This window comes from Lissotriton vulgaris, chromosome 3_1, assembly GCF_964263255.1.
Source record: "Lissotriton vulgaris chromosome 3_1, aLisVul1.2, whole genome shotgun sequence".
NCBI classification, from domain to species: domain Eukaryota; kingdom Metazoa; phylum Chordata; class Amphibia; order Caudata; family Salamandridae; genus Lissotriton; species Lissotriton vulgaris.
In genome coordinates this window covers 41,094,909-41,122,555 of record NC_141689.1, presented here as the reverse complement: position 1 = coordinate 41,122,555, position 27,647 = coordinate 41,094,909, and the positions used below count along the sequence as shown (strand labels likewise).

General features: G+C 45.9%; 1 protein-coding gene across 4 annotated transcripts in view; it reads left to right on the top strand.

Moving 5' to 3' along the window:
- The window catches only part of LOC147725893 (long-chain-fatty-acid--CoA ligase ACSBG2-like), a 680,835-nt gene that overhangs the window by 367,547 nt on the left and 285,641 nt on the right, over nucleotides 1–27,647 (top strand). For all 4 annotated transcript variants that reach the window (XM_086960036.1, XM_086960035.1, XM_086960038.1 and 1 more), the window contains 2 exons: nucleotides 9,952–10,238; nucleotides 17,937–18,025. In XM_086960036.1, the coding sequence (XP_086816162.1) occupies nucleotides 9,952–10,238; nucleotides 17,937–18,025 (376 nt within the window). The remainder of the gene's footprint in view (nucleotides 1–9,951; nucleotides 10,239–17,936; nucleotides 18,026–27,647) is intronic.

Here is a 27,647-nt window from a genome sequence, read left to right as displayed (position 1 = left end):
TGTGTGTCATGTTCAACAACACTAGAAGGTGACACTTTCATCAATCATGGCATCAAATGGAAACACGAGTCGTTTACTAATTGTAAGACTCGAAATATCGTCTATGCAGTGGTTTGTCCATGCAACAGAGTTTACATCGGTAAAACAAATCAACCCATCAATGCGAGAATAACTCAACATCGTTCACGCATAAAGAGAAAAGTTATGTCCGCACCAATGGTGGAACACTTTTTAAACAACAATCACACTGAAAATGATTTTAAGTGGACAACATTGGTTTGGATAGATTCCAAACGCTATCCTGATGTTGAGACTATGTTATTACGCAAGGAGGCATATTTGATTCTCAAATTCGACAGTGTCAATAAGGGCTTAAATACTCTCAGCGAAATAAATAGGGCTTAAAACCGAATTTGTGAGTCAAAACATCATTTCCCACAAAGCACCATAAATCACGGAGGCTCTGATTGGTCGAGAGCTCATCACATGTTATGTGTATGAGAGAACCGGCACTGCCACGGACACCTACAACCAGGGTGTGCCGGGTGACAGTAGGATCGACAAGCGGAACACTTCGCACAGATTCAGGGTAAGACACAGATCCCTTGACACGGTGACTCGTTTCCACGCTGCAAATTTTAAACGAGAATAGTGACACGCTTCCCCTCCTTGCCTCCCCAGATCTGTTAACAGAAAATGTTCAATATTGGTGAGGACCTTCCTGCCCAAGCGGAATCGTCCATAAGTAAGTTTCCCCATTAAGCGCTACCTCTTGAGTGCATGTCCGAGTGAATAGGACCGTTTCCAACACTCTCTAAACGCCTTTTGTTTCAGACATACAAACAAGGCAGCATCGAGATTCATATCCCGAGACCGGCACTCTAGCCGAAGGGTTGAGAACACCGAAGGTAACTCTCCACCTATGCACCCCGCTTTAAGTGAGCAAAATTTACCGCAATGCAGTACTTATTTAAATTTCGCTCTGTTGCAGCCCAAACCAGTTTGGCATAGACGATCCTTCATTCTAATAGGAGCAACTTTGGGCAATACAACTCCAAGGTATGCCGCACTTTGATGCGCGTATTGTTTATTAACATAATTGGCTTGAGGACCCCGTTCGCTAAACAAAATTCCCCTCTTTCTTTTTCACAAACAGTTCCCATGGACTAGAATCACACCGCCCTGATGAGAATCCTGCAAATAATGCAACAGGATTTGAAACGCGTCGGCACATTTTTTCTGACATTTAAGGTCCACGTTACTGATGCAAGAAATGGGCATTTTTCCTGAATAATAACGATTGAATCTGATTCAGGAGTTGGGAGTTGATTTTCGAAAAAACCTTTCCTATCCCACTCCCCATGATTGTGATTTTCGATTGTAAAATATTTATTTTGCTCACTATGTTCATGAATTATTTGTCCATGTCACGATTTTGCATGTATGACTGAAAGTTTTTTTCTTTAAATGTTCACTATTGATTTGTAGCACTGTATATATGCACAAAATGTTTCTCGAACCATATGGCCAGAAATGAAGTTGATGGCTCACTTATGTCTGTTGATGTAGAATGAAAATAATTTTTGTAAACTAAGTAACGATTCAAAGACATAAATCATTGTCAGGGTAAACTAATAGACTTTTGTTTATCCGTTACCAAATAGTGTTTAATTCAAAGCTTGGCGGCATAGTCAAAAATCTTGTTTTCACATTACTGTGGCCCTGCCTACCCTCTCTCCCATTGGGCCCAGCCACCCCTGTATGTATAGAACCTCCCTCTCTTGACACCACGTTTGGTGGGAGGGCTGGTGGGAAAAATAGTAAGATTAGGAGGTGTGCCTACTCCTAACCAGCACCACCCCTTAGGTGGAGCAGGTGACGGGGACCCCACTTTTCTAATTCCTCCATCTTGGGTTGGAGAGAATTAGCCTATCAGCGTCAAGGTTGTGCCCCTTCCCTCAGGAAGTGGTCATTTAGAGGGTGTAGACACCCTAAAGGTAGGTAGCTCATTGGCTACTACCTGTCACTTCATTTAACACCCCTACATTTAGTATTTAGGTGCCATCCATCAACCCGGAACTTCAGATTCAACAGACCTAAAGAAGAACCGGACAACGAAGTCCTGCTGAACCTGAGAACTGATTACCTTCTGCAGAACTTTGGTGTGAAACCCTGCCTGCTGCTTCAAGACTCGACCATCATGGTGTGCTGTCTCTATCTGCTACTATGAGGCCTCTAAGAACCCCAGACGACCACCAGACCTTCACCAATCACCGAAGAACTCCCTTGGAGTAGAGGAACTACTTCCCTGCAGACCTCAGGCACCGAACCCTCACACTGTGGCTTACCGAATTGCAGCTCCCCAGTGACGCCAATGAAGCAACCTAACCTGAAGAGGTACACCAGCTTTGGAGGGTCAGAGCTATGTCCCCACCAAAGGAAGACACCAGAACCTACCAGAGCCATGCCGAAGCGATACCCAGGGTACCGGAATCCTTGCAACCTACACTGAGGTGAAGAGTCCAACACGGACTCCAACTGCTGAGGAAGTAAGCACCCATTAAGTGATTTCAGAACATCCGAGACCCCCTTTGTCAGTGGCCCAGCTGTCCGGAAGTCATCCCTACAACCTGCTTGCCCTTGATGGCAAAGATCATCTTGACACACAGAGCCTGGCTGATCAACCTTCTCTGCACCCAGCCCGCCCGGCCTGGATATTGGCAAACCGGCTAGGCTGCTAAGGTCCTTGCTGCCTGACCCCTCATTTAAGGATCACTCAGACTTACCTGTAAGTCCCCTTGTGCAGCCTGTTATGAGGTGGTCCCCCTCCTTCAGCAGCCTGCTCCCGGCCAAATTTGTGACGCTCCTCATGTTCTGCTGGTGGAACATTGGACCTGGTCTTGCTACTACCTTAAAACCAGAAGGTGAACTCTGAGAGCCACCTACATGATTTTCTAAACATTTATGTGTTTTAACCCATAGGAATGCACTGTGCATAATTACGCACAGTGGTGAGGTATTTTACAAACTTTGGAAAATTCATAACAAAATAAGTACTTACCTGTGAAAGAAGTTCTTGGCCTGAAAAAGTACATAAAATGAAGTGTTAGATTTGCAAATTGATCTTGATTTATTCTTGGAGTGTGTGTCTCATGTATGGCCTCTGTGAGTTCTACAAATACTTAGCCCCAGCCTTTGATAAGCCTAACTGCTTGTCCACACTACCAGAAGTGGAGCGTTAGTATTATCTAGTTTTTCCTCTGTATACCAATCTGGGTCTCCCCAGACTCTCTGCACAGTGAACGTCATTTTAGCGTACTATGTAGAGGGCCAGCTTCCTTCGATACCTATCGCCTATCTGCTGGATCCAGGGACCTGCCTCTGTGTTTTAATCTTTTGATCCTTATTGTTGCACCAGCCACGATGATGCTGTTGTTTGGAGAACTGTGGTCAGGCCGTCGTAGCTGCCAAGAGTCTTGAATTTATTTATTTTCGAAAGAATTTGTTGACGCGACTTCAGGGCACATTTTCATTGGTCTTGTTTCCAAAGTTTATTATGTCTGACTGGTCTGGTTTCCTGACCCTTCACTGTCTGCAGTCTGTCAGTTTCAGTGTGCATCTTGGTAGCCACAGGGACACTGTGTGCCAGTAGCCAAGGTGCCTCAACACCAAGGCTCTACTTGTCCTCACCTAAAAGGATTTTAAAGCAGGAGGATTTTCAGGAACACGGAAAATTAAATGACGCCTCTTACCACTGACTTTATCTCAGCAGCCTTTGAACTCAAGATGACTCCAAGATTTGTTTTAACTTTTACAATGTGGCTGGGGCAGCCCAGGGCAATGAGACTATTTATAAAAGCAGGGTTTAAGTTTTGTCCTACAAAGAGCTTGGATCTTGGTGTGACCTCTCTTTAAACAAATAAAGCTTTCATGCAATGGTGGAGGTGATCATGGCATTGGAAGCTCTCTCATTGACTCCCTAAGCCATTGTCCAGACAGATCTGAATCTGGTTATAGTCTTCCAAAATCTCCCAACTGAGCCTGGTGTTTCCCAAGCCCTGGCGCCTGTGCCAGCTGGTGAAAGGGAGGATCCCTCCAGTGCAGCGAATGCCTCCTTCTGAGTGGAGGATGACGAAGAAGCAGTAGTCTGCATCCGTTCGCTTTAGTCATTGTTTAAGGGGTCAATTCTTTTTCTGGCAGGATTGCTCAGTTTTAAACATGGTGTTAGACATTTGAGAAGAATAGTGTGGTTCGCCGTGTAGTCCGGGGCTAAGAGACTGAGAAATATCTGGCCCGTGTCTTGCATTCATCAAGTGTGCACACGAAATCCCTAGCCCCCTCACATCAGGTCAGAGATAGCCCAGGTCTTTTCACATCCTGGGTCGGGCCCATGCCCATATGAACTGTTGTATTCCTTGCTGTATCTTATGGAGAATGCCCGGTGTGGGCCACCCTGAGAGTGTCTGAAACAGGTATAAGGCCTTGGGGAGGATCGACATCCTGACTGCTGCCACCCTTCCTAACAAACGATTTAGGAAGTAATTTTCTCTTTACCTGAAGGGGGTTACCTGGGGTATAACCCCACAATGCCACCGCAAAAGTGACAGTGGATGCTCCTCTATGTATCTACCATCTCCTTTACAGGTTGAATGCCCAGGTTGTGAGAGAACCTAAACATTCCGTATCAATTTCTACTCATCTGTGTTCTAACATTTAGTACTGGTAGACCTGGCACCTTGACGTGGGTCTCCCTTCCACTTTTTGTTACTGTGCCTCATGTGTTTTGCTGGTGTCAGCTGCTCAGATCACTGTGCCACTACCAATCAGTGCCACAGTGCAAGTGTTCCCTGTAGAAAATGTATACATTGATTGGATTCCATGATTGGCTTATTTGGTTTACTGTCAGACCCTAGTACAGTGCACCAGGAGTGCCTAGGGTTTGTAAATTCAAATGCTGCTGGTGGGCTTGCAGCACTGGTTGTGCCACCCACAGATGCGGCCTGGTAAAATGTGTCTAAGGTCTGCCATTGCAGAGCCTGCGTGCAGTCTGGTACTGTCATGCTGACTGGGCAAGTGCACCCACTTGCCGGTCCCTAAACCTTCCCTTAACTTCATATTGGTCACCCCTATGCTAGACCCAAGGGCAGGGTGCATTGTAAGTATAAGGTAGGACAAGCCCAGATGTGTGTGGCATGTCCTAATAGTGAATTACAGCCCTTTTCGTTTTTCACTATTGAAAGGCTACCTGTTCTCATAGGCCAGAATGGGCTTTTGGAATTGTTACATCCTACGATCCTAACAGACTCAGGGAACACGGTAGAAATTCGAGTTTAGTATGCCTGAACTCAGAATAATAAAAAACATATTTTAGTAAAGTTTATTTTAATGTTCTGTGTTTGCAAATACCACTTTTAGAAAGTTGGTATTTGCTTGCCTGTCCATTTCAGCCCGCCTCTGCTATGATGTGTATCTGCTGTCTGGTTTCTGTGAGTGACAGGGCTGGGGAATTCCAGGAGACAGGCTGGGGCAGCCAGGTGGTGAATAGGAAGATTACATCCAGATGGGTGGGAGGAGTGCGCCTGGACTCTGAATAGGGCTGTGCTCTGCCACCACAATGCTGGCTCCACCCCCGGGACCATCTGATTTCTCTGTCCTGCACACTGAATAGAGAAGCCAGAGTCCTGTAAACAAAGTAATCCAGAACTGGGTTGAACTAGACAAGGGCCCCCTGGCCTGAAAGAACAAAAGAATTGTGGTATAAGTATTGGGACCCTGAGCCCAAGAAATCAGAACCTGCTGAAACAAGAAGAACCTCTGCCCAACGAGAAGGAACTGGGAAAGCTGTAAGGAGGAGTACTGTCCCTGACCTGGGGGGATTGGCCTGCAGTGGTTGGCTTGCTGCTGAAGGAGAGGAGAAAGACTGGAAAAGACTTTTGCTTCAACTTGTGCTTAAAGATCTCCAAGGGCTTGTAAGTGAGCTTGCTCCCTGAACGGAGTCCCAGGACCAGTGGACTCCATCCGCCTCGCAATCCGCCGTTGGAAACGCTGTTTTCAGCCGAGGCCGGGAGCTTGGGGCGCCTCGCACAACCATTTTGTGTCCAGCAACGCACCGTACCCCGCCTGTCTGCCTGTCCGCCTCAATCAACACCATCTACAGACCGTAGATCGCACCGTGACTGGCCGACCTCACGAGTACATACGCTTTGCTTCATCGAGCCATCCTGGTTGGTGCGACCCGCACACTGCCGCCGAAGTCCGAAGCTGCCGCTCGCACCGGAAAGAGTAGTACGCTCCGTACGTCTGCGTCGCAACGCAGCCAAGACTGAAACTGCAACTCCCGCAGTACAGCTCGTACGCCGTGTTGTGAATTGAACGTCCCACACCCAGGACCGTCCGCCTTGATCAACGCGGCCCCTGCTCTACGCCTCGCACCGACGACTGCAACGAGCCGGGGCTCGCACCGTAAATGGCAGACAACGCTTCTGGATTGCCTTCTTTTTACAGCGCAACATCCGTGCCGGACACAACGAAACTAAGGTACTGTGAACGACTCGCACTGCATTTGGGTGTGCACCGGACTGGAGACTCCGCTGCGCCCGTTTGACTCTTTCTTAGCATTTTCATCACCGTGAGAGCTGGAAAAAGGGTACGATTCGCACTGAACTCTAAAATACACATTTAAAAAAAAACTCTGCATTGCTAACAGTATTGTGGTTCATTTTTGTCGTTATCTTGGTCTTGTGCTGTGTGGTGCCCATTTGTAGTGTTGTCACTTGATTACTGTGTGTGGTTACAACTGCTTAACTTACATCGCCTCTGAGATAAGCCTTGACTGCTAGCGCCACGCAGCCTAGAGGGTGAGCAGGAGTTATTTCTAGGGTGTAATTCCCTTGCCCTGACTAGAGGAGAGGATCCCTGCTTGTCACAAATGTATACCTGTGCCAACCAGAGATCCTCGATTCTAACAAGTACTTGCTGTGACCAAGTAAATTGTTAGCAAATAAAATACCCAAATAATCCGGAGATATCACTTTTTTGTTCCAGATATTCATGCTTTTGGATTGTAAGATCTTGGTCCCAAATATTTATGGAAATACGGAATATTAGAGGTTATCCAGTAGTCCATCAAGTCTTTGCGTCCACTGTTTCATTTCTACAGGGACACAAAAATATAATCTACAAATATAATCTACAGAATACTTAACATTGTCGAACACTCACCCCCAGTCACCGACTTGGGTTAAGTCCATTGTACTTTAGCTCTCATTGCCATCCCAGTTTAGACCCAGCCATATGCAAATCAATCTTGACCTTGTGCCTCTTTTGAACTTTCCAACCCGAACTGCCAAACCAGATCCTATCTGGACTGGAAAACAAGCATCCTGGGACAAGGTTTGGGGCATCATCCCTCATCAGCCTGGCTAGCTTGAATCCAGTGGCACAGTGAGCAAGGGACCCACGTCTGGGCATACCCTGCCAGCTTAGGGTGAAAAGTGCTGCGGTAACAAATGATGGATGGAATGCCGAACATATCAAACATTTACCCCGGCCCAGAGATCTGTATTAAATACATTGTTCTTTTGTTCACCATGCCATTCCAGTTTGGACCCAGTCATATGCAAATCAGACACGACCCTGCTAGAGGTGGCATGATGCCATGTTTAAGTCGGCTCAGAACATGCTCTTTCTCAGGGACCGGATGAGTTGGCAAGGTTGGAGTGTTGGCTTCTAGAACGGGAAGACCCTGTAGATGGTTGGGCTGGAATGTTATATGCCTCTTTGCCTCACTGGCTTGAATCTTGTGGGCTGTGCCTACGTAGTAATAAACAATGGCGAAGAGGGAGGGGGGGGACTTTGTGTTGTACTTGGCAGATCTGCAGATTGTTGTGACTCTCAGCTCCAGGCTCCTCTTCCTCACAGCACTGCTTGGTCCTGATGGGGATGTTTCTGTGGGGTTAAGATTATTCTTCTGAAAATGTTAAAGATTTCTTTGATTTACCTCAACGCCTCCATGTACATTTCACATGTCTTTTTGACTCCCTGGTGACCATGTGGTACCCACTTCTGTGTGTTTTTGTCCTATCAGTTTTATTTTAGGAATAGAGCCCTTGCTGTCTCAAGGTGCCCCGGCTCCTGTCAGCATTCTGTGGGCCACGATTGTACCACTTATTGTAGGTCGCGGGTGGTCGCTACATTGGATAAGCTAGTGTGATACCTAATTGCATGAGTGAACAAACAGCCACGGCTCACACAATATGTGAAAGCAGAATGGACACTTACCATAATCATACTGAAGACAAAAAGTACTAAAAACAGAATAAACATTAATAGCAAGAACACAAAAAGAGTCATCAGTAGAGGTGTCCACAGGCCTACTCACGCTCACTGTCTTGTGCACACATAGATGATTGGACAGGTGCAGCTTAGATGGTGTCTGTGTGGACCAGACTGTTTTGGTTTCTAAAAAATGGGTTCGAATGTTGAACAAATGGGTTATATGAGAAAATGAAAGGCCCAGCTGAAAAATGACACCAGTTTTGCCCTTTACCCTTATTTATCCTGCTATGAGTGAAATGTAGCAAAATAACATAAAAAAATAAAATAAATATATCTATATATGTTTCCATATTCATGAACAGGTAGTTATCGTTTGAATGTGCGCCGTAGTGCTACCTTCAGTGAGGAGTGTCAAGTCAAGTCAAAGAACTTTATTTGAATGTACGTAGTAACATTCATAAAAGCACATTTCAATAAAAATTTTACAATTAGTTCATACATTACTAGAAATGACAAAAAGTATCGATTTACAGGCAGAATACACAATTTAAAAACAATCAGATTTAAATAATTAAAAGAGAAACTCTCGACAAGAACACAAATTATCCCTCCATGCTTTTCCTAAATTTGATCAGTGAGGAGTGAATATAAAGAAAGAAGAAACTTACAGTTCAAAGTTCTAGGGTTTTTGTACAACTTTCAACATGACATTCGATGCATGAAGAACACACTCCAAGCTTCCTAGAATAGTGAATGTGCGCCTTACATTCCCTGGCCCATATTCACCAAGGTTTTACACTGGCCCACAGAGACACAAAGCGAAGTAATGCAGTGCATGGTATATACTAAAAAGTGCGAAAGTGTTTTGCTGTGAAAAAATTTCCACAGCAAGGAAACACTTTGTACTATTTTGCATCATTTTGCCTCTAGTGGGTCTTACTGGGCCAGGTCCCTGCAAACACCTGCAGGGTTGCAGTGACCAGGCCCAGATGCAGCGTTGACTCTAAGGTAGCCAGACCATGCTTAGCCTCAAAAATGCTTACTTGAAGCTGCAAAACAGGGAAATAAAGATTATTTCTTTTAACAATGGACACATTCTATGTTTGCTGCATTGCGCAACACACATCGAATGCGTGAGAGCCTTTTGAGTTTGTCCAGACCCAGGAATTTATTATGTTTCCAGAACAAATCCTACACAAGACAGTGCAGCCTCACTTGTGCCAATGGTGCACGTCTGGTTAAAGTGCCAGGGCTGCCTCCCCTTGCACAATTGAGCTCATAAAATGAGGTTTCTGCTCTGAACTGCATGAAAATTGAGTAAATCTAGAGCAATGTGTACAGAAAACATTCCCTGCCTGAGGTTGTATTTTTCAAAAACGCACCCAAGAGGACCATTTTTATCCACCAATGTCTCTGTCCTTAGCTGTATTGAACTGGTGAAATGAAGATATTGTTTCCTTTCCAATCAGTCTATATCCCACTGATGTCTGATTTTAATGTGGAAATACCACCAGAGTTTAGACACAAAACTGCGACTGTACAAATGTACAGAACGGATGATAAAGAGCATCTTGTTTGAAGAGGGAGCTGCACTTGTGAGCACCTTACTTCAGACATACTTGCAGGTGGGCTCTGACACTAAACCTTTCCCTTCTCTCTTTCTTCTTCTTGCAGTAGACATGACCTCTGTAGATCTCGAGGAGGATGAAGGCACAGAGGTCAAGCTGGCTCCGGCCGACAGCTTCTGGACAACCGAGTGTGATGGCGCTGTCCAGCTGCGCATGGACGAGATGGGTGCAGGCGCCATGCCACCCATGACCACACTCCAGATGTTCCGGCAGACAGTACAACAGCACAGCGACAAGGTGGCATTTGCCGCGAAGCGAGATGGGCAGTGGGAAACCACCACATACCTCCAATATTACAACCAGTGCCGGGCTGCAGCCAAGAGCTTCCTGCGGGTAAGGTGGTGCCACCAACACCGGAGTGACGTAAGGGCGCTTGAGGACCACCCTTTAATGTAGAGCTCTGGAGGCATGGCCAGGCTGCTTGAGATGGAGATGTCCCTTTCTGTTTCTTCTAGTTTGAGCTTGTCCATAGGAGGGTGACAGGAATCCCCATATGTCTGGGTGACAGGAATCCCCATATGTTTGGGTGACAGGAATCCCCATATGTTTGGGTGACAGGAATCTCCATATGTCTGGGTGACAGGAATCCCCATATGTTTGGGTGACAGGAATTCCCATATGTTTGGGTGACAGGAATCCCCATATGTTTGGGTGACAGGAATCCCCATATGTTTGGGTGACAGGATTCCCCATATGTTTGGGTGACAGGAATCCCCATATGTCTGGGTGACAGGAATCCCCATATGTTTGGGTGACAGGAATTCCCATATGTTTGGGTGACAGGAATCCCCATATGTTTGGGTGACAGGAATCCCCATATGTTTGGGTGACAGGAATTCCCATATGTTTGGGTGACAGGAAACCCCATATGTTTGGGTGACAGGAATCCCCATATGTTTGGGTGACAGGAATTCCCATATGTTTGGGTGACAGGAATCCCCATATGTTTGGGTGACAGGATTCCCCATATGTTTGGGTGACAGGAATCCCCATATGTCTGGGTGACAGGAATCCCCATATGTTTGGGTGACAGGATTCCCCATATGTTTGGGTGACAGGAATCCCCATATGTCTGGGTGACAGGAATCCCCATATGTTTGGGTGACAGGAATCCCCATATGTTTGGGTGACAGGAATCCCCATATGTTTGGGTGACAGGAATCCCCATATGTTTGGGTGACAGGAATTCCAATATGTTTGGGTAAAAGGTATGCACATTTGTTTGGGTGACAGGAATCCCCAGAGCCAAACCTCTTCCGCTGAACGGTGTTCAATGTGAAGAACTGGCGCTGTTCTTTACAAACAAGAAAGAAACCATCTATCAGGATATAGTAATGCAACAACAGACTCAGGCCAAAACGCTCCCAGACCCTGATCGCAGTGAGGTGCACACCTCCTACCCGACAAATCTGTCTCATGAGCCATTGTTATTCTGGCCTGAACTCAAAATTCAGGACCTTCAAGACATCTTAGGGAAACTGAACTCGGGCTCCCCGATCGACCCCCTCCCTATCTCAGTACTAAAACTCCTTGATACTTCGCAACTTTCTGTAATATGTCAGACCCTGAACCTATCCCTTTCCTCAGCAAAAGTTCCATCTATGTGGAAACACGCAATGGTCTCACCTCTGCTAAAAAAAACATCAGCAGACCCTAAAAACCCGGCCAATTTACGTCCTATATCTTTATTACCTGCTTTCTCCAAAATCCTGGAGACACACGTCCACGGCCACCTTGCCAAGTGCGCGGAGAAAAATGACCTACTACACCCTTCACAATCGGGTTTCCGCCCTGGTTACTCGACAGAGACAACATTGCTCGGGGTGATGGAAAATCTTCGCCTCCTGGTCGATAGAGGGGAGTCTGCTGCGCTGATCCTTTTGGATCTCAGCGCAGCATTCAACACCATCTCCCACCTCATTTTGTTGAAATCCCTCTCGGGCATGGGTATCAGGGGTACAGCATTGGATTGGATTGCATCCTTCCTTACATTTAGGACGTTTCAGATTGCTTCCAATACCTCGACCTCTAAAATCCATCGATCCCCCTATGGTGTCCCTCAGGGATCAGTTGTGAGTCCCCTGCTTTTTAACCTGTACGTAACCCCTCTTGCCCAGATTGCAGAAGAAAAAGGTTTAAACATGTTTACCTATGCGGACGACTCACAAATTGTCTTTTCACTTTCAAACGGTGATCAGGACGCCCCCTCTTGCCTTCAAATTGGCCTCAGAAAAATTGCAACCTGGATGAGTAATAACCTACTCAAGTTGAATGGTAATAAAACGGAGGTTCTAATATTGGGTCCTGATCACAACCTTTGGAATCCCAGACATTGGCCCTCTGAAATGGGATCACTACCTACCCCGTCACACCAAGTACGTAACCTGGGCATTATCATTGACAATGAGTTAACCATGGAGCCACAAGTTAACAATGTAACTGCCACCTGCTTTACCATCCTGAGGTGGCTCAGAAAAATCCAATGGATGCTGCCAGAAGACACTCAGAAGACAGTTGTCAATGCACTGATCACCTCCCGTTTAGATTACGGCAATGTCCTATACCTGGGATCAGCGCAAACAGTCATGAGACGCCTCCAACTTGTCCAAAATGCTGCTGCTAGACTACTGTGCAAGTGTCCCAGATGGGAAAGAATATCTGGACACATCAAGGCACTCCACTGGTTGAAAATCGAAAACCGCGTCAAATTCAAGACATTGAGCCTTATGCACAGAATTAAATGGGGAAATGCCCCAAGATATCTACATCCCTTGTGCAGCCTTATATGCCGGCTCGCTGTCTTAGGTCGGCATCTCAATGCCTCTTTCGCGTGCCGAAAGTGCGCCGAGCAAAGATTGGAGGAAGGTCTTTCTCCTTGTTGGGTCCCAAGCTATGGAACGCCCTCCCACTGAACTTACGTCTGGAAACTCGCTACATCCACTTCCGCAGAGCCATCAAAACCTGGCTCTTTTATCAGTAAGTTGCTCCTGCTCTCTCTCAGAGTTGCACAATCTGCTCTTAAACATAGTGTCTCTCAACGCCGGGAAACCCTTCTTGGGTAGCTGTTGCGCTTTAGAAACCTAATATATAAATAAAATAAATAAATAAATATGTTTGGATGACAGGTATGCACATATGTTTGGGTGACAGGAATCCACATATGTTTGGGTGACAAGTATGCACATATGTTTGGGTGACAGGAATCCCCATATGTTTGGGTGACGGGAATCCACATATGTTTGGGTGACAGGTATGCACATATGTTTGGGTGACAGGAATCCACATATGTTTGGGTGACAGATATCCCCATATGTTTGGATATCAGGTATGCGCATATGTTTGGGTGACAGGAATCCACATATGTTTGGGTAACAAGTATGCACATATGTTTGGGTGACAGGAATCCACGTGTGTTGTGGTGACAGGTATGCACATATGTTTGGGTGACAGGAATCCCCATATGTTTGGGTGACAGGTATGCACATATGTTTGGGTGACAGGAATCCACATATGTTTGGGTGACAGGTATGCATATATGTTTGGGTGACAGGAATCCCCATATGTTTGGGTGACAGATATGCACATATGTTTGGGTGACAGGAATCCACATATGTTTGGGTGACAGGTATCCACATATGTTTGGGTGACAGGAATCCCCATATGTTTGGGTGACAGGTATACACATATGTTTGGGTGACAGGAATCCGGATATGTTTGGGTGACAGGTATGCACATATGTTTGGGTGACAGGTATCCACATATGTTTGGGTGACAGGAATCCCCATATGTTTGGGTGACAGGAATCCACACATGTTTGGGTGACAGGAATCCCCATATGTCTGGGTGACAGGAATCCACACATGTTTGGGTGACAGGAATCCCCATATGTTTGGGTGACAGGAATCCCCATATGTTTGGGTGACAGGAATCCCCATATATTTGGGTGACAGGTATCCACATATGTTTGGGTGACAGGAATCCCCATATGTTTGGGTGACAGGTATGCACATATGTTTGGGTGACAGGAATCCACATATGTTTGGGTGACAGGTATCCACATATGCTTGGGTGACAGGAATCCCCATATGTTTGTGTGACAGGTATCCACATATATTTGGGTGACAGGAATCCACACATGTTTGGGTGACAGGTATCCACATATGTTTGGGTGACACGAATCCCCATGTTTGGGTGACAGGAATTCCCAATATGTTTGGGTGACCCTTATCCACATATCTTTGGGTGACAGGAATCCACACATATTTGGGTGACAGGAATCCCCATATGTTTGGGTGATAGGTATCCACATATGTTTGGGTGACAGGAATCCCCATATGTTTGGGCGACAGGTATCCACATATGTGTGGGCGATAGGAATCCAGACATGTTTGGGTGACAGGAATCCACACATGTTTGGGGGATAGAAATCCACACATGTTTTGGTGACAGGAATCCCCTTATGTTTGGGTGACAGGTATTAACATATGTTTAGGTGGCATGAATCCACATTTGTTTGGGTGACAGGTATCCACATATCTTTGGGTGAAAGGAATCCCCATATGTTTGCGTGACAGGTATTCACATATGTTTGGGTGACAGGAATCCCCATATGTTTGGGTGACAGGAATCCACACATGTTTGGGTGACAGGTATCCACGTATGTTTGGGTGACAGGAATTCCCATATGTTTGGGTGATAGGAATCCCCATATGTTGGGTGACAGGTATCCCCATATGTTTGGGTGACAGGTATCCCCATATGTTTGGGTGACAGGAATAATCCATATGTTTGGGTGACAGGTATCCGCATATGTTTGGGTGACAGGAATCCACACATGTTTGGGTGACAGGTATCCACATATGTTTGGGTGACAGGAATCCCCATATGTTTGGGTGACAGGAATTCCCAAAATGTTTGGGTGACCTGTATCCACATATCTTTGGGTGACAGGAATCCACACATATTTGGGCGACTGGAATCCCCATATGTTTGGGTGACAGGATCCACATATGTTTGGGTGACAGGAATCCCCATATGTTTGGGTGACAGGTATCCACATATGTGTACGACAGGAATCCACACATGTTTGAGTGACAGGAATCCACACATGTTTGGGGGATAGGAATCCACACATGTTTAGGTGATAGGAATCCATATGTTTGGGTGACAGGAATCCAAATGTGTTTGGGTGATAGGAATCCACACGTTTGGTTGACAGATATGGGTGATAGGAATCCACACACGTTTGGGTTACAGGAATCCATACATGTTTGGGTGATAGGAATCCACACGTTTGGGTGAAAGGAATCAACACATGTTTGGGCGCAGGAATCCATACATGTTTGAGTGACAGAATTCCACACATGTTTGGGTGATAGGAATCCACATGTTTTGGTGATAGGAATCCACACGTATTTGAATGACCGCAATCTATACGTATTTGGGTGACCAGAATCCACACATGTTTGGGTGACAGGAATCCACAGGTGTTTGGGTGACAGGAATCCACACATGTTTGCGTGACAGTAATCCACACATGTTTAGGTGATAAAAATCCACATGTGTTTGGGTGACCGCAATCCATAAGTGTTTGGGTGACAGGAATCCCCACATGTTTAGGTAATCACAATCCACATGTGTTTAGAGGACAGCAATCCACACATGTTAGGGTGATAGGAACCCACAAGTGTTTGGGTGACAGGAAACCACACATGTTAGGGTGACAGAAATCCAATGTGTTTGGGTGATAGGAATCCACACATGTTTGGGTGACAGGAATCCATACATATTTGAATGACAGGAATCCATACATGTTTGGGTGACAGAATTCCACACATGTTTGGGTGCTAGGAATCCACACATGTTTGGGTGATTGGAATCCAGACGTGTTTGGGTGACAGGAAACCACACATGTTAGGGTGACAGAAATCCAATTGTGTTTGGGTGATAGGAATCCACACATGTTTGGGTTTGGGTGACAGCAATCCACACGTGTTTGGATGGCAGCAATCCATACATGTTTGGGTGATAGGAACCCACACGTGTTTGGGTGACAGGAAACAACACATGTTAGGGTGGCAGAAATCCAATTGTGTTTGGGTGATAGGAATCCACATGTGTTTGGGTGACAGCAATCCACACGTGTTTGGATGGCAGCAATCCATACATGTTTGGGTGCTATTAATCCACACGTTTGGGGTGTAGGAATCCACAAATTTGGGTGATAGGAATCCACACATGTTTAAGTGATAGGAATCCAAATGTGTTTGGGTGACAAGAATCCACATATGTTTGGGTGATAGGAATCCACACATGTTTGGGTGATTGGAATCCAGACGTGTTTGGGTGACAGGAATCTAGAGGTGTTTTGATGACAGGAATCCACACGTGTTTGGGTGACAGCAATCCACACATGTTTGGATGGCAGCAATCCATACATGTTTGGGTGACAGGAATCCACACATGTTTGGGTGACAGGAATCCACACGTGTTTGGGTGACAGGAATCCATACATGTTTGGGTGACAGAATTCCACACATGTTTGGGTGATAGGAATCCACAGATTTTTAGGTGATAGGAATCCAAATGTGTATGGGTGACAAGAATCTACATATGTTTGGGTGATAGGAATCCACACTTGTTTGGGTGATAGGAATCCAGATGTGTTTGGGTGACAGGAATCCAGAGGTTTTTGGGTGACAGGAATCCACACATATTTGGGTGACAGGAATCCACACATATTTGGGTGACAGGAATCCACATGTGTTTTGGGTGACAGTAATCCACACGTGTTTGGGTGACAGCAATCTATACGTGTTTGGGTGACAGGAATCCACACATGTTTGGGTGACAGAACTCCACACATGTTTGAGTGACAGGAATCCACACATGTTTGGGTGACAGGAATCCACACGTGTATGGGTGATTGGAATCCACACATGTTTGGGTGACAGGAACCCACACGTGTTTGGGTGATAAGAACCCACACATGTTTGAGTGACAGGAATCCACACATGTTTGGATGACAGCAATCTATATGTGTTTGGGTGACAGGTATCCACACGTGTTTGGGTGACAGGAATCCACACATGTTTAGGTCATAGAAATCCCCATGTGTTTGGGTGACAGCAATCCATAAATGTTTGGGTGACAGGAATCCCACATGTTTAGGTAATTGCAATCCACATGTGTTTGGATGACAGCAATCGACACATATTTGGGTGATAGGAACCCACATGTGTTTGGGTGACATGAAACCACACATGTTAGGGTGATAGGAATCCACACATGTTTGGGTGATAGGAATCCACACATGTTTGGGTGATAGGAATCCACACATGTTTGGGTGATAGGAATCATCACATGTTTTGGTGACAGCCATCCACACGTTTGGGTGATAGGAATCCACACGTGTTCGGATGACAGCAATCCATATGTGTTTGGGTGACAGGAATCTACACATGTTTGGGTGACAGGAATCCACACATGTTTGTCACATTTAATTATGGTTACTGGGAATTTCTGTCTTCTCTCATCCATTGGGCACTGGTGGGTGCGTTGGGCGCACACCTGAGCCACTGAATTGAATCAATATTGGGCAGATCGATTGGGCTCAGGTGTCGGGGAGGGTGTACATAGAGTCAGAGTTGATGACAGCCAATGGCTGCCAGGGGCATTCTGAAGACCTTATGACTCTGTTTTGGCCAAAGGTTGGCGAGCAAGGTATGCCGGAAGACAGAGCGAGGATTGTGCATTCGTGTTTTAATGGATCCTGAATTATTTAAACTGTCTACCATGGCTTACACAGGATGCTCAATGGTTGGGACAGACCGGCCACCAGCACGGTTACAGGCTTATGATACTATAAATATATCTAAATGGAATATTCTTGACTCCCAGCTACTCCCAAAAGTCTGAACAGTTGAGTTGGGTTTGAGACATATTGAGGTCAATGCTTATCATTTGGTGTGTGTGTGTTTACCCCACAGATTCAGTAATGCCAGTATCTGCTTGTCTGCTTTACTTCCACAGCTCGGCTTGGAGCCGTTCCGTGGCGTGGGGATCCTTGGCTTCAATTCTCCCGAATGGCACATTTCTACTCTCGGAGCCATCATGGCAGGGTAAGACCCCAATGATCTATTGTGAACCAGAAAAGAGTACATGAGCAGTTGTTATATTCTGACGCTTTTATTGCCAACATCATTACACTCTGGAGGGGTTATGTGAAAGACTAGTCTTTATTCCAGGAATCTTGAGGTTGAATGGAGCAATCTATTTTATTGTTATTTTTTATTTGAGTAGATTTTTGTAAAGCACAAACCATTGCCCTGACGCATATTCGCGCTGTGTAACTTTAAGGGAGTAACCATAAGTGTTAGTTCCTGAACAGCCAGGTTTTTAAAGATTTGCCGAATGTCAGGTGAGATGGAGCGGTCTTTTTTTTTGATAATCAAATTTATTGATATTTAAAAGAAACCACACAATTACATTGACAGCAACATCAAGCACATTACCTCGATGATTAATAACAGTAGGGGTGATGAAATAAACCTGTGTATCAGGCTCCAGGGTAGGTTCTTGTGCAATCTTATCACGATACATAGAAACACATACTCCAATCAAGACAATTGATTGAACCATGTACTCCTAAACCTTCTGAACAGTTCAGGGCAGCCCGGGGTCTCAAAGAAGGGTTCCTCTTGGGCCCTGCACCAGTCCACCCCCGTCACCACTTCGGTACAGCAGGGGGCTTGGCCTGTGACCAGACCGCCGCAATATCCTGTTTTGCCACCACCACTGCGGTCCCAAGAAAGCGTTTTATCGGCCCAAGAACCCTCCAGGCCATCAAACACACCAAAATCAAATGTAGCGGGTCATGAGGAACCACCTTCTCCGAGGTCTGTGTAAGCTCTAGTTCCATACCCACCCAGAATGACGCAATGGTGGGGCACTACCAGACCATATGGTAAAAGTCAGCTGGGACATGGGTGCACCGTGTGCAAGTCGGGGAGGGCCGCAGTCAAGGTCTATAGATTTAGCGGTCTTAATGTCAAGAGGGAGCATGTTCCAATGCCATGTGTCATTCACTGCAAAGCTCCTACCTCCCCATGAGGAAAGTGTGTACCATACCTTCTAAGTTTATCTCTCAAACATGCTGGGCCAGAGCCCTGGAGCGCTTTATAAGTGATGCAAAGAGCTTTACAAACTATCCGCATTTGAATAGGATGCCAGTGCAGGCTCGAGAAAGCCTGACAGACAGACAGAAATCCAAGGATATTCAGCAACTTTCTTGCTGCCAAATTCTGAAGCATCTTAAGATTCTTCAGAGCTAGTTTGGGTAGATTCAGATAAAGCCCGTTGCAGTAATCCGCTCTGGCAATTACCAGGGCCAGAACGACCGTCTTTAACAAGTTAGATGGAAGAGATTGAGCAGTTTTCCTAATAATGCGAGGCAAGTAGAAGGATGTGGAGATCACCTTGTTTACTTGCTCTTTTTAAGTCAGCCTGTTGTCACTTAGTATTTCCACATTTTTTTTTTTTTACTAGTACTGGGAGTGAGCCAAGCTCCTCTGGCCACCATGATGAGTTTCAAAAGGAGGGTTATCCATAAAAAGAATGGTTCAGAATTTGGAGAACTCAACTTAAGGCAGTGGTTGCCCATCCATAGACGCATGCAGCTGGGGAAAGTGTCATTCATGCCTGGGCTTTGCTAGAGAGTGAGATTATGATCTGGGTGTCGTCAGCATATATACCACCGACAACCCAAAAGATTTTACAAGGGCCGCTAGCAGGGTAACATAGGTGTTAAAGAGGGTAGGGCATAACGACGAGCATTGGGGGACACCTCATGGGAGAGAGAAAGGTTAAGATTCCTCAAGGAAAACGATTTCTACTTACTTCGTTAGGAAGGATCTAAGTAATGACTGGGCCGTTCGCCCTATCCTTGGTTCTTCTAGCCCGTTTATCAACAGGTCCCAGCTCACCGAATCGAAGGCAGCCGTCAAATCTAGTAGGATGAGGGCAGCACGGTCTGCAATCACCCGGACCATGTCGGCGGCTACAATAAGGCCAGATTCTGTGGAACGCCCCGTATGAAGCCCGAACTGGGTATTGTCCAGCATAGATGATGATTATCCAGAAATGTAGAAAGTTGGCCCTTCATTTCTTGTTCAATGATTTTGGCTGCAAATGGAAACCTGGAGATGGGTCTGTAGTTGTTGCATCTGGAGTATGAATATTGTGTTTTTTATGTAGATTTCCAGTTTGTGCTGAATACACCTGTCCTAAAAAGAGCATTAATATTGGTAGTTATCCAGCGCAGCTCCAAACTAAACCTCCAAACCATCCCTATATATCCTAGGAGCTATCACACTCTATTCGTCGGTGGAGCCCATGACACCGCGAGTCATTCATTCACACAAATCACCCTGCTCCCAAGATCCGTGAAAACCACAGAACGAGATGCTGGATTTTAGCAGAGTGTCTTACTTCATCTAATTAAACTAAATTTTATTCACTATATACACTTGCAGTTTATTGGATTCCCAAAAACAGCCTCTCTGTTCTTTCTTGATGTTCACCTCCCATCCAGACTCCGTTCCCATCAAAAGTTAGAGTCAAGAAAATGTCAAAGTCTTTGCACCATGGAAAAATCAATCAGTCCGTCAGCATGTCGTGGTGCGAAAAATAAATTCAAAAGCACGCTTTTTTTCTCCACTTCCAAACATCCACTTTTATACCCTTTGCCCTAACTATCTATCTAAAATTTTAAACTTTTAGGGTCCACGCTCAACTTTCATTGATCCATTCAAGGGGTGGATAAGGATCACCTTATCTCCTCACTGTCCATATTTCTGCCAAGTCATCGTTATGATCACAATAAAGTTCTGATTGTTCATTATTACATTTTTTTTCACTTGTGTCCTTTAACTTGTCACTTCACCAAACTTTCTCAGGATCATGACTCGTACATCTTAATCTTGGCACCATTCTGCTCTTCATGCCACGCTGACCTTGACCCACGCTGCACAGGCACAGACTGCTTGCACATCTCTCGAGCATAGACGTGCATGTGTAGAAACCCACTGTTTCGGAGTCTTGCAAACCCTCCATTTTATTTTATGCCACATTGGCCATATTGGGAACTAATATAGAAACAAACACAATTAAACGTTAGATTTCGAAGTATAGCCCTTCTGTTTACCTCCCCCATTCTAAGATTACCCTTTTAGTTATTACCTATCATTAAAGCTACACATATGCATTGTTTTCTTACCATTCTCCATAATTTCTGCCACAATTATACCTTTAGGAAGCTTACATGCATAGCCTTTCATCAGATTATAGCATTTCCGCACTGTATTAGTAAAACGACTTCACATAATCAATGGATTAGATTTGCAACACAAGCATTTTAGTATCCCATTTGTATTTGTGTATGTGCTTTCTATTCTACGTTGGTTAATTTGAAAACCACACTATTAATACATATTACAGTTATGGGAAGCCAACTTCACGAGGGGTATACAAAAATGTTTGTTTTCACCCTCGCTCCATCAACTCCCCCTTTGGTGATTTATCACAAAAAACACCCAAAAATGTTCATAACATTTTCAAAACATGTTTCAAATTCTTTTAATTAGTATGAGTTATACTCTAGTTTCTTCCATTTTCTTTCTATCTTGATAAAGTTTCTCCCCCCCTTTTCACGTTCTCTTTCTTGTCTCTCTTCATATTCCTTTCTTATAGACCTTTTAAGGTTTCTTTTTCTAATTTTACAACTTAATTTTAAGACTAAAATTATCACTATTATTAATGTAACTGGAATTAATACTCTCCCTATTATGGATCTACCTATTTCATAAAACTATTTCTTAACTGTTGAAAGAATTCTACCAAGTTTCTCAAGAACACCGTCAACCTCCAGTGGTATCATTTCTTTATGCAATTCTGTAAGATTTGTAATATATCTTTCAATGTTTTGACTTTTATCAGGAATGTCTGTACAACAATGCTGTATCTTCAAAATTCCACTGACTCCTCCATCTTTTGCCAAAATTATATCAAGAGAAGTCAAATTTGCATCACCATAGCTCTCATAGCCACCATTTCTGTGTTTACCAACCTGTTGACAAATGATCTACTATCGTTGACTATTTCCGAATTCTGTTTGTATTAAAAGATATACCCACTGCTGGTATCAATACTCCAAAAACATCACCTATTATTTATATTACACTTTCCCTTCTTCTACGACTTAAAGGTTTACCTATCTCATGAATTCTATTAGTTCCTTTATCTACATGAACATTTTTAGGAAAGACCAGGCCTACATAACGGGACCCATACCACTGATCAGGCAATCTATAATAAGCTTTGTTCCCGCATAAGAAATATATGCCAGAGAAAACTGGATCATCACCTCCTTTTAATCCCCAACCCCCTTATATAATATATGTATCTTCACATTGACTTGCTCCCACAAAATAATTATCGTACACAGTGTTATCTCTTCGAATACATAATTGATCTAATAATGGTGTGTCTATATTTATAGCCACATTCACATTATGTCCCTCTATATTATCATCCTCAAATGTTCACATTGTAGATTCAGATTTCTTTGCTTTTTCCTTCCTTTTGTATTGAGTCCGTCTTTCGTCTACCATATCCAAAAAGGCTTTCTCCTTGATTCCCATTTTACAAGTCAAATTATGTTTGAACGCATAGCCATGGGTCAGTTCTTGTGTTTCCCAAAAATATTCTCCAAAAACCTTTGCAGTTTTGATTTGATTCAATTCAGACGCTATTTTCAATTTCACAATAACATAATCAGAATTGGAATAATAATACGCTAATTTACCTGTTATGTATAACAAACTAGCTAATACACTAGATGTAACCCCATATGTTAATGGAAGGTTGTGGTACGTCACACCCTCTGATATAGATGCTGGTAATTTCACACAGACGTAGCAATAATTAGATTCCATCGTTCTCACATATTCAGATAATAGCTTTGAAAACATTTTCTTCGAATAATCACTAATTCAATTATCTTTTTTTTTTTTTTTGAAAACCTTTATTTATAAATGCACAATACACAGCGTCTGCCTACAACCCCGCGGGGCCGGCCGCTATGACATAAACGGATGGTTGAAAAGGAAATTTGGAGACAGTACGTTGTTAAAGCAATCTATCGAGTCTACATTGTTAAATGAAACATAGCACCATTTCAAATAGGATGAAAAAAAGGTTTAATTTTATGATTTTGTCGAAAAGAGCAACCACACACAAACACATGGTATCATACTGGCAAGGGTCGCAGGAGGGGGGGAGGGGGGGAAAGAACACTAATAGATAAAGGAACGTATATAGCGAGGGGGGGGCGAGCATGAGGGAGAAAGCAAAGGCTATACTGGAAATTGGAAACGGAACGTCAATCATGGAGAAGAGGGGAGAGGAACCTCATAGTCAAGTGGGGGGGAGCAAATGTCTCCGCGGTACGAATTCCACTGAGCCCAGACCCTGGACCATTTCTTGGGACGCCCCCGTGCCTCATATACAGTTTTCTCTCGGAACATGCACCAGTCCATGTTCTCTTTCCAGGCACTGAGCAATGGTAGTCTAGGGGAGCCCCAGAGCTGCGCTATATCTCTCTTAGCGACCATGTTGCCTAACGTAACCCAAAGTGTCTGGGCAGCATTGCAGTCCGAAGGTTCCCACACATTGAGCAGGCAACGTCGTGCTTCGGGAAGGAGGGGGATCCCGGTGACACGACCCATAACATCATGCACTCTAGACCAAAAGGCCACAATCATCGGGCATTCCCACAGAACATGAAGGAAGGTACCATCCATACCACATCCACGCCTGCACCGTCCATCCGAAACCAAACCCATTCGTACCAGACGCATTCCGGTCAGATACACACGGTGGAGGATCTTCAGCTGGACAAAACGAAGCCGAGCCGGGATAGCCACCTCCTTAGGGGAGGATACAGCTGACTGCCAGTCTTCGTCGTCGAGTTCGAGCCCGTCAGCCGTCCAGGAAGCACGAAGTTTCTCAAGTTGGTCAGCCCTGTTATTGACAAGCTTTTTATATATTAAGGAAATAGTGCTATCGGGGACGTGGCCGTCTAAAACACGATCCTCCAAAGGGGAGGACTGCGGGATATCGGTACTAGAGGGAAAGACGGAGGACAAGGCATGTCGAACCTCCCTATCATCTAACCGGTATTCCAGTTTCAATACCTCGAAGGATTTCACAGCGCCCCGTGCCCACAGATCCTCCACCTTACTGATCCCAATCATGTCCCATTTCTCAAATCCTTTCGTCTTCCACAGATTACCCAACCGATCCGAGTCATACAGTGGCGTCATACGCGTCAGCTTACCACCCCAGCCCGTGGCCACAGTAGCATCTCTCCATGCCCGCACTGCACACTTCGTCGGGCCTGTAAGGAGTCGAAAGGGTGACTTTGAGTACAGAGCCCTATTAAAGTTGCCACCGGGCAGTAATAGTTTATCCAAAGCAAAGGCGGGGGCCGGTTCCGAAGAGTACGTCGCATGGTTGATAGCGCTCAGGTGCGAGGCCCAGTAATAGCGTCTAATATCTGGCAACGCAATACCACCGTCGTACCATGAGAGGGTGAGCTTGGACAGGGCAATACGGGCACGACCATCCCAAATCAGTTGTCGCTGTAAACTCTCAACCTCACGGAAGTAGCGAGCAGGGACAGGATCGAAAAAATTCTGCAGGGCGTAAAGAAATCGGGGGAGCGACATCATTTTGAAGAGTGCCGCTCGGCCCAATGGGGATAGGGGCAATTCACGCCACCGTCGCACGTCCTGCTTGAGTCTGCGGAGCGGAGCATACAAGTTCCGCTCATAGCGGACCGAAGAGACCATAGAGACATAGATCCCCAAATATTTGAAGCCGTCGGTCGCTACCAATATGGGGAACCTGCGAGGCAGAGGTGGCAACGCCCCAGCTATAACGTAAACACAGGACTTGGTCCAGTTGATGACTAATCCCGAGTTCTTACCGAAGGACGTAAGAACATCGAAGAGGACGTTAAGCGACTTTTGAGGGGAAGTAAGATAGAGAAGGATGTCATCAGCGTACAAGGAGACACGATCTTCAAGATCTGGAGACCATCGGATCCCCTTAATAGAGGGTTCCCACCGAAGCCACGCAGCAAGGGGCTCAAGCGCCAAAGCGAATAGAAGCGGGGAGAGCGGACAGCCCTGACGAGTGCCACGGCCTAATGGGAAGGGGTCAGAGCATCTACCATTTACCATTACTTGAGCCAATGGTCTTTCGTAAAGGAGCCTGACCCATGAGATGAAGTTAGGACCAAAGCCGAACTTAGCGAGAGCCGCCCAAAGGTAGGGCCATTCGATAGTGTCGAAGGCCATAGTGGCGTCCAAGGAGGCGACTACTGCCGGCTCGGCGAGAGTGTGAGCCCTCGCGAGAACACTGTGGAGCCTACGCAGGTTAAGGGCCGTGTTCCTATGCGGGATGAAACCGGATTGATCCGGATGGATCAAGTCGCATATCACCTTCAGCAACCGATTGGCCAGAACCTTGGTCAGGATTTTGGGTTCCGCGTTCAGCAGAGAGATGGGGCGGTAGGAGGTGCAGCGGTCACGAGGCTTGCCATCCTTATAAATGACCACTATGGTAGCTAGGCGCTGCTCGAGGGGGAGGCTTCCAGCCTCAACCGCCTCGAGAAACATGTTGCGCAGATGGGCGGCCATTTTGTCCGGACAAAGTTTGTAAAGTTCGATGGGCAACCCATTTGGGCCCATCGCCTTTCCCGAGCGTAACGATCGGATAGCAAGGGCAATCTCATCGACGGTAAAGGGGGCCTCCAGGACAAGACCATCTTCCTCCGAAACAGTAGGCAGGGCTATATCTCGTAGTAGCAGCCTGGAATCAGCCTCATCCCGATCACTAACCGGCGTATAAACCTTCCGGAAGTGATCCACAAAGCAATCCAAAATTTCACCAGGGTCGGAGACACTCTCACCGGATTCGCGAACAATGACAGGCACAACACGACTCGCTCGTTCAGCCTTATCCAGCCATGCCAGGAGCTTGCTAGCTTTGTCACTCACATCATACAGTCGGCCTAGTTGATTCGCTCGCATCAACTTAGCAGCATCAGTGACACAAGCCTTGTAATCAGCTTGTTTTAGTTCCAAAGTGTGCAACAATGCAGGCGTGTCATCCCCACCCAGCTCACTTTCAAGCGCAGTGATCTCAGTTTCAAGGGCCAGAACAGCCTCCCTCTTTACCCTACGCTCAGCAGCAATGAGTGATAAAGTAGAACCCCTGATAACCGTCTTGAAGGCCTCCCAAAGAACAGAGGGGGAGGTGACCGAGCCCACATTCTCATCAAAGTAACAATCAATTGCCTTCACCAAATCTGAGCGGAGCCGGGGGCTTCGGAAATGCCAGGAAGGGACCGGGGGGATCCTGTTACCAAGTGGACCACCCACCGAAATCTTAATCATCAAGGGGGAATGGTCAGAGATACCCCGGGGAAGATGTCGTACCTCCCGGACAGTGGACAGAGTGGAGGCTAACATAAAAAAGTAATCTATACGAGAGAGGCTGCCATGCACACCAGAGTGAAAAGTATACTGCAGGAGTGAGGGGTGTAGTGAGCGCCAAACATCGACCAGGCCAAAAGTATCAGCCATCTCATTGAGCCACATCTGGGATGGCAGCAGGACTCTAGGGGGAAGCCGATCACAGTCACCAGACATAACAGAGTTGAAGTCCCCGCCCATGATTAACAATCCATCAGGAAGGCCAAGAAGAGTCCTGCCAAGATCGGCATATGTGGTAGCCTGCAGTCCCGGGGGAATATAAACAGCAACCAGCACAATTTGTTTGCCCTCCCACCTCCCGGAGACAGCAGCATACCGCCCGCGGTCATCAAGTATAACTTCGTCAATAGCAAGAGCTAGGGAGGACTTCACCATGATACCCACTCCCCGGGACCCAGAGGTGAAACCAGCATGTGCGACCAGGCGGTAACCCCGGCGGTCGAGGGCCTTACAAGCATTACCGATTAAGTGGGTTTCCTGAAGGAACACAACATCAGGGGCATGGCGCCTCAAAAATTGTAACACAATGCCCCGCTTTATCCTGTCACCCAACCCGTTGACGTTCCAAGAAAGAACCCGCATTTCACCCCCCCCCATCGCAGCAAAGGCAATCCACCCCAACCCCCCTCCACAACCCCAAGTTCGGAATAATTGCAATCAGTGAAATACCATGAAAAATGAAACACAACAAACAGAACGAAACACAACCAAGTCCCCAGGAACCAGCCCCCAAACAGAAACCCGTTACAACACCCCCCTCCCTGCACCCCTGCTGACTAAAAAGCCACCCCCAACTGCAGTGTGCCTGTCGCCCCATCTGATCTACACAAAGAACCCCCCGAGGAGGAAGGGAGAAATCACCCGTTCCCGCACCGCCACGGGCATAAACATTGAACACACAGTTAAGTTACTCTGTACAGTACGTAGTCTCAGTTCGGACCTCCGGGGGCCCATATTACTCCTGGGCCGTTGCACCACCTTCCGCACCACCAGGGCCACTGCTCTCAGAGTCATCAGTCGGCAACGAGTCTAACCAGTCGGCAGCACGCTCCGGCTGATCAAAAATGTAGGCACGTTCTCTGAACTCAATCCGCAGTCGGGCTGGAAACAACATGGCATACTT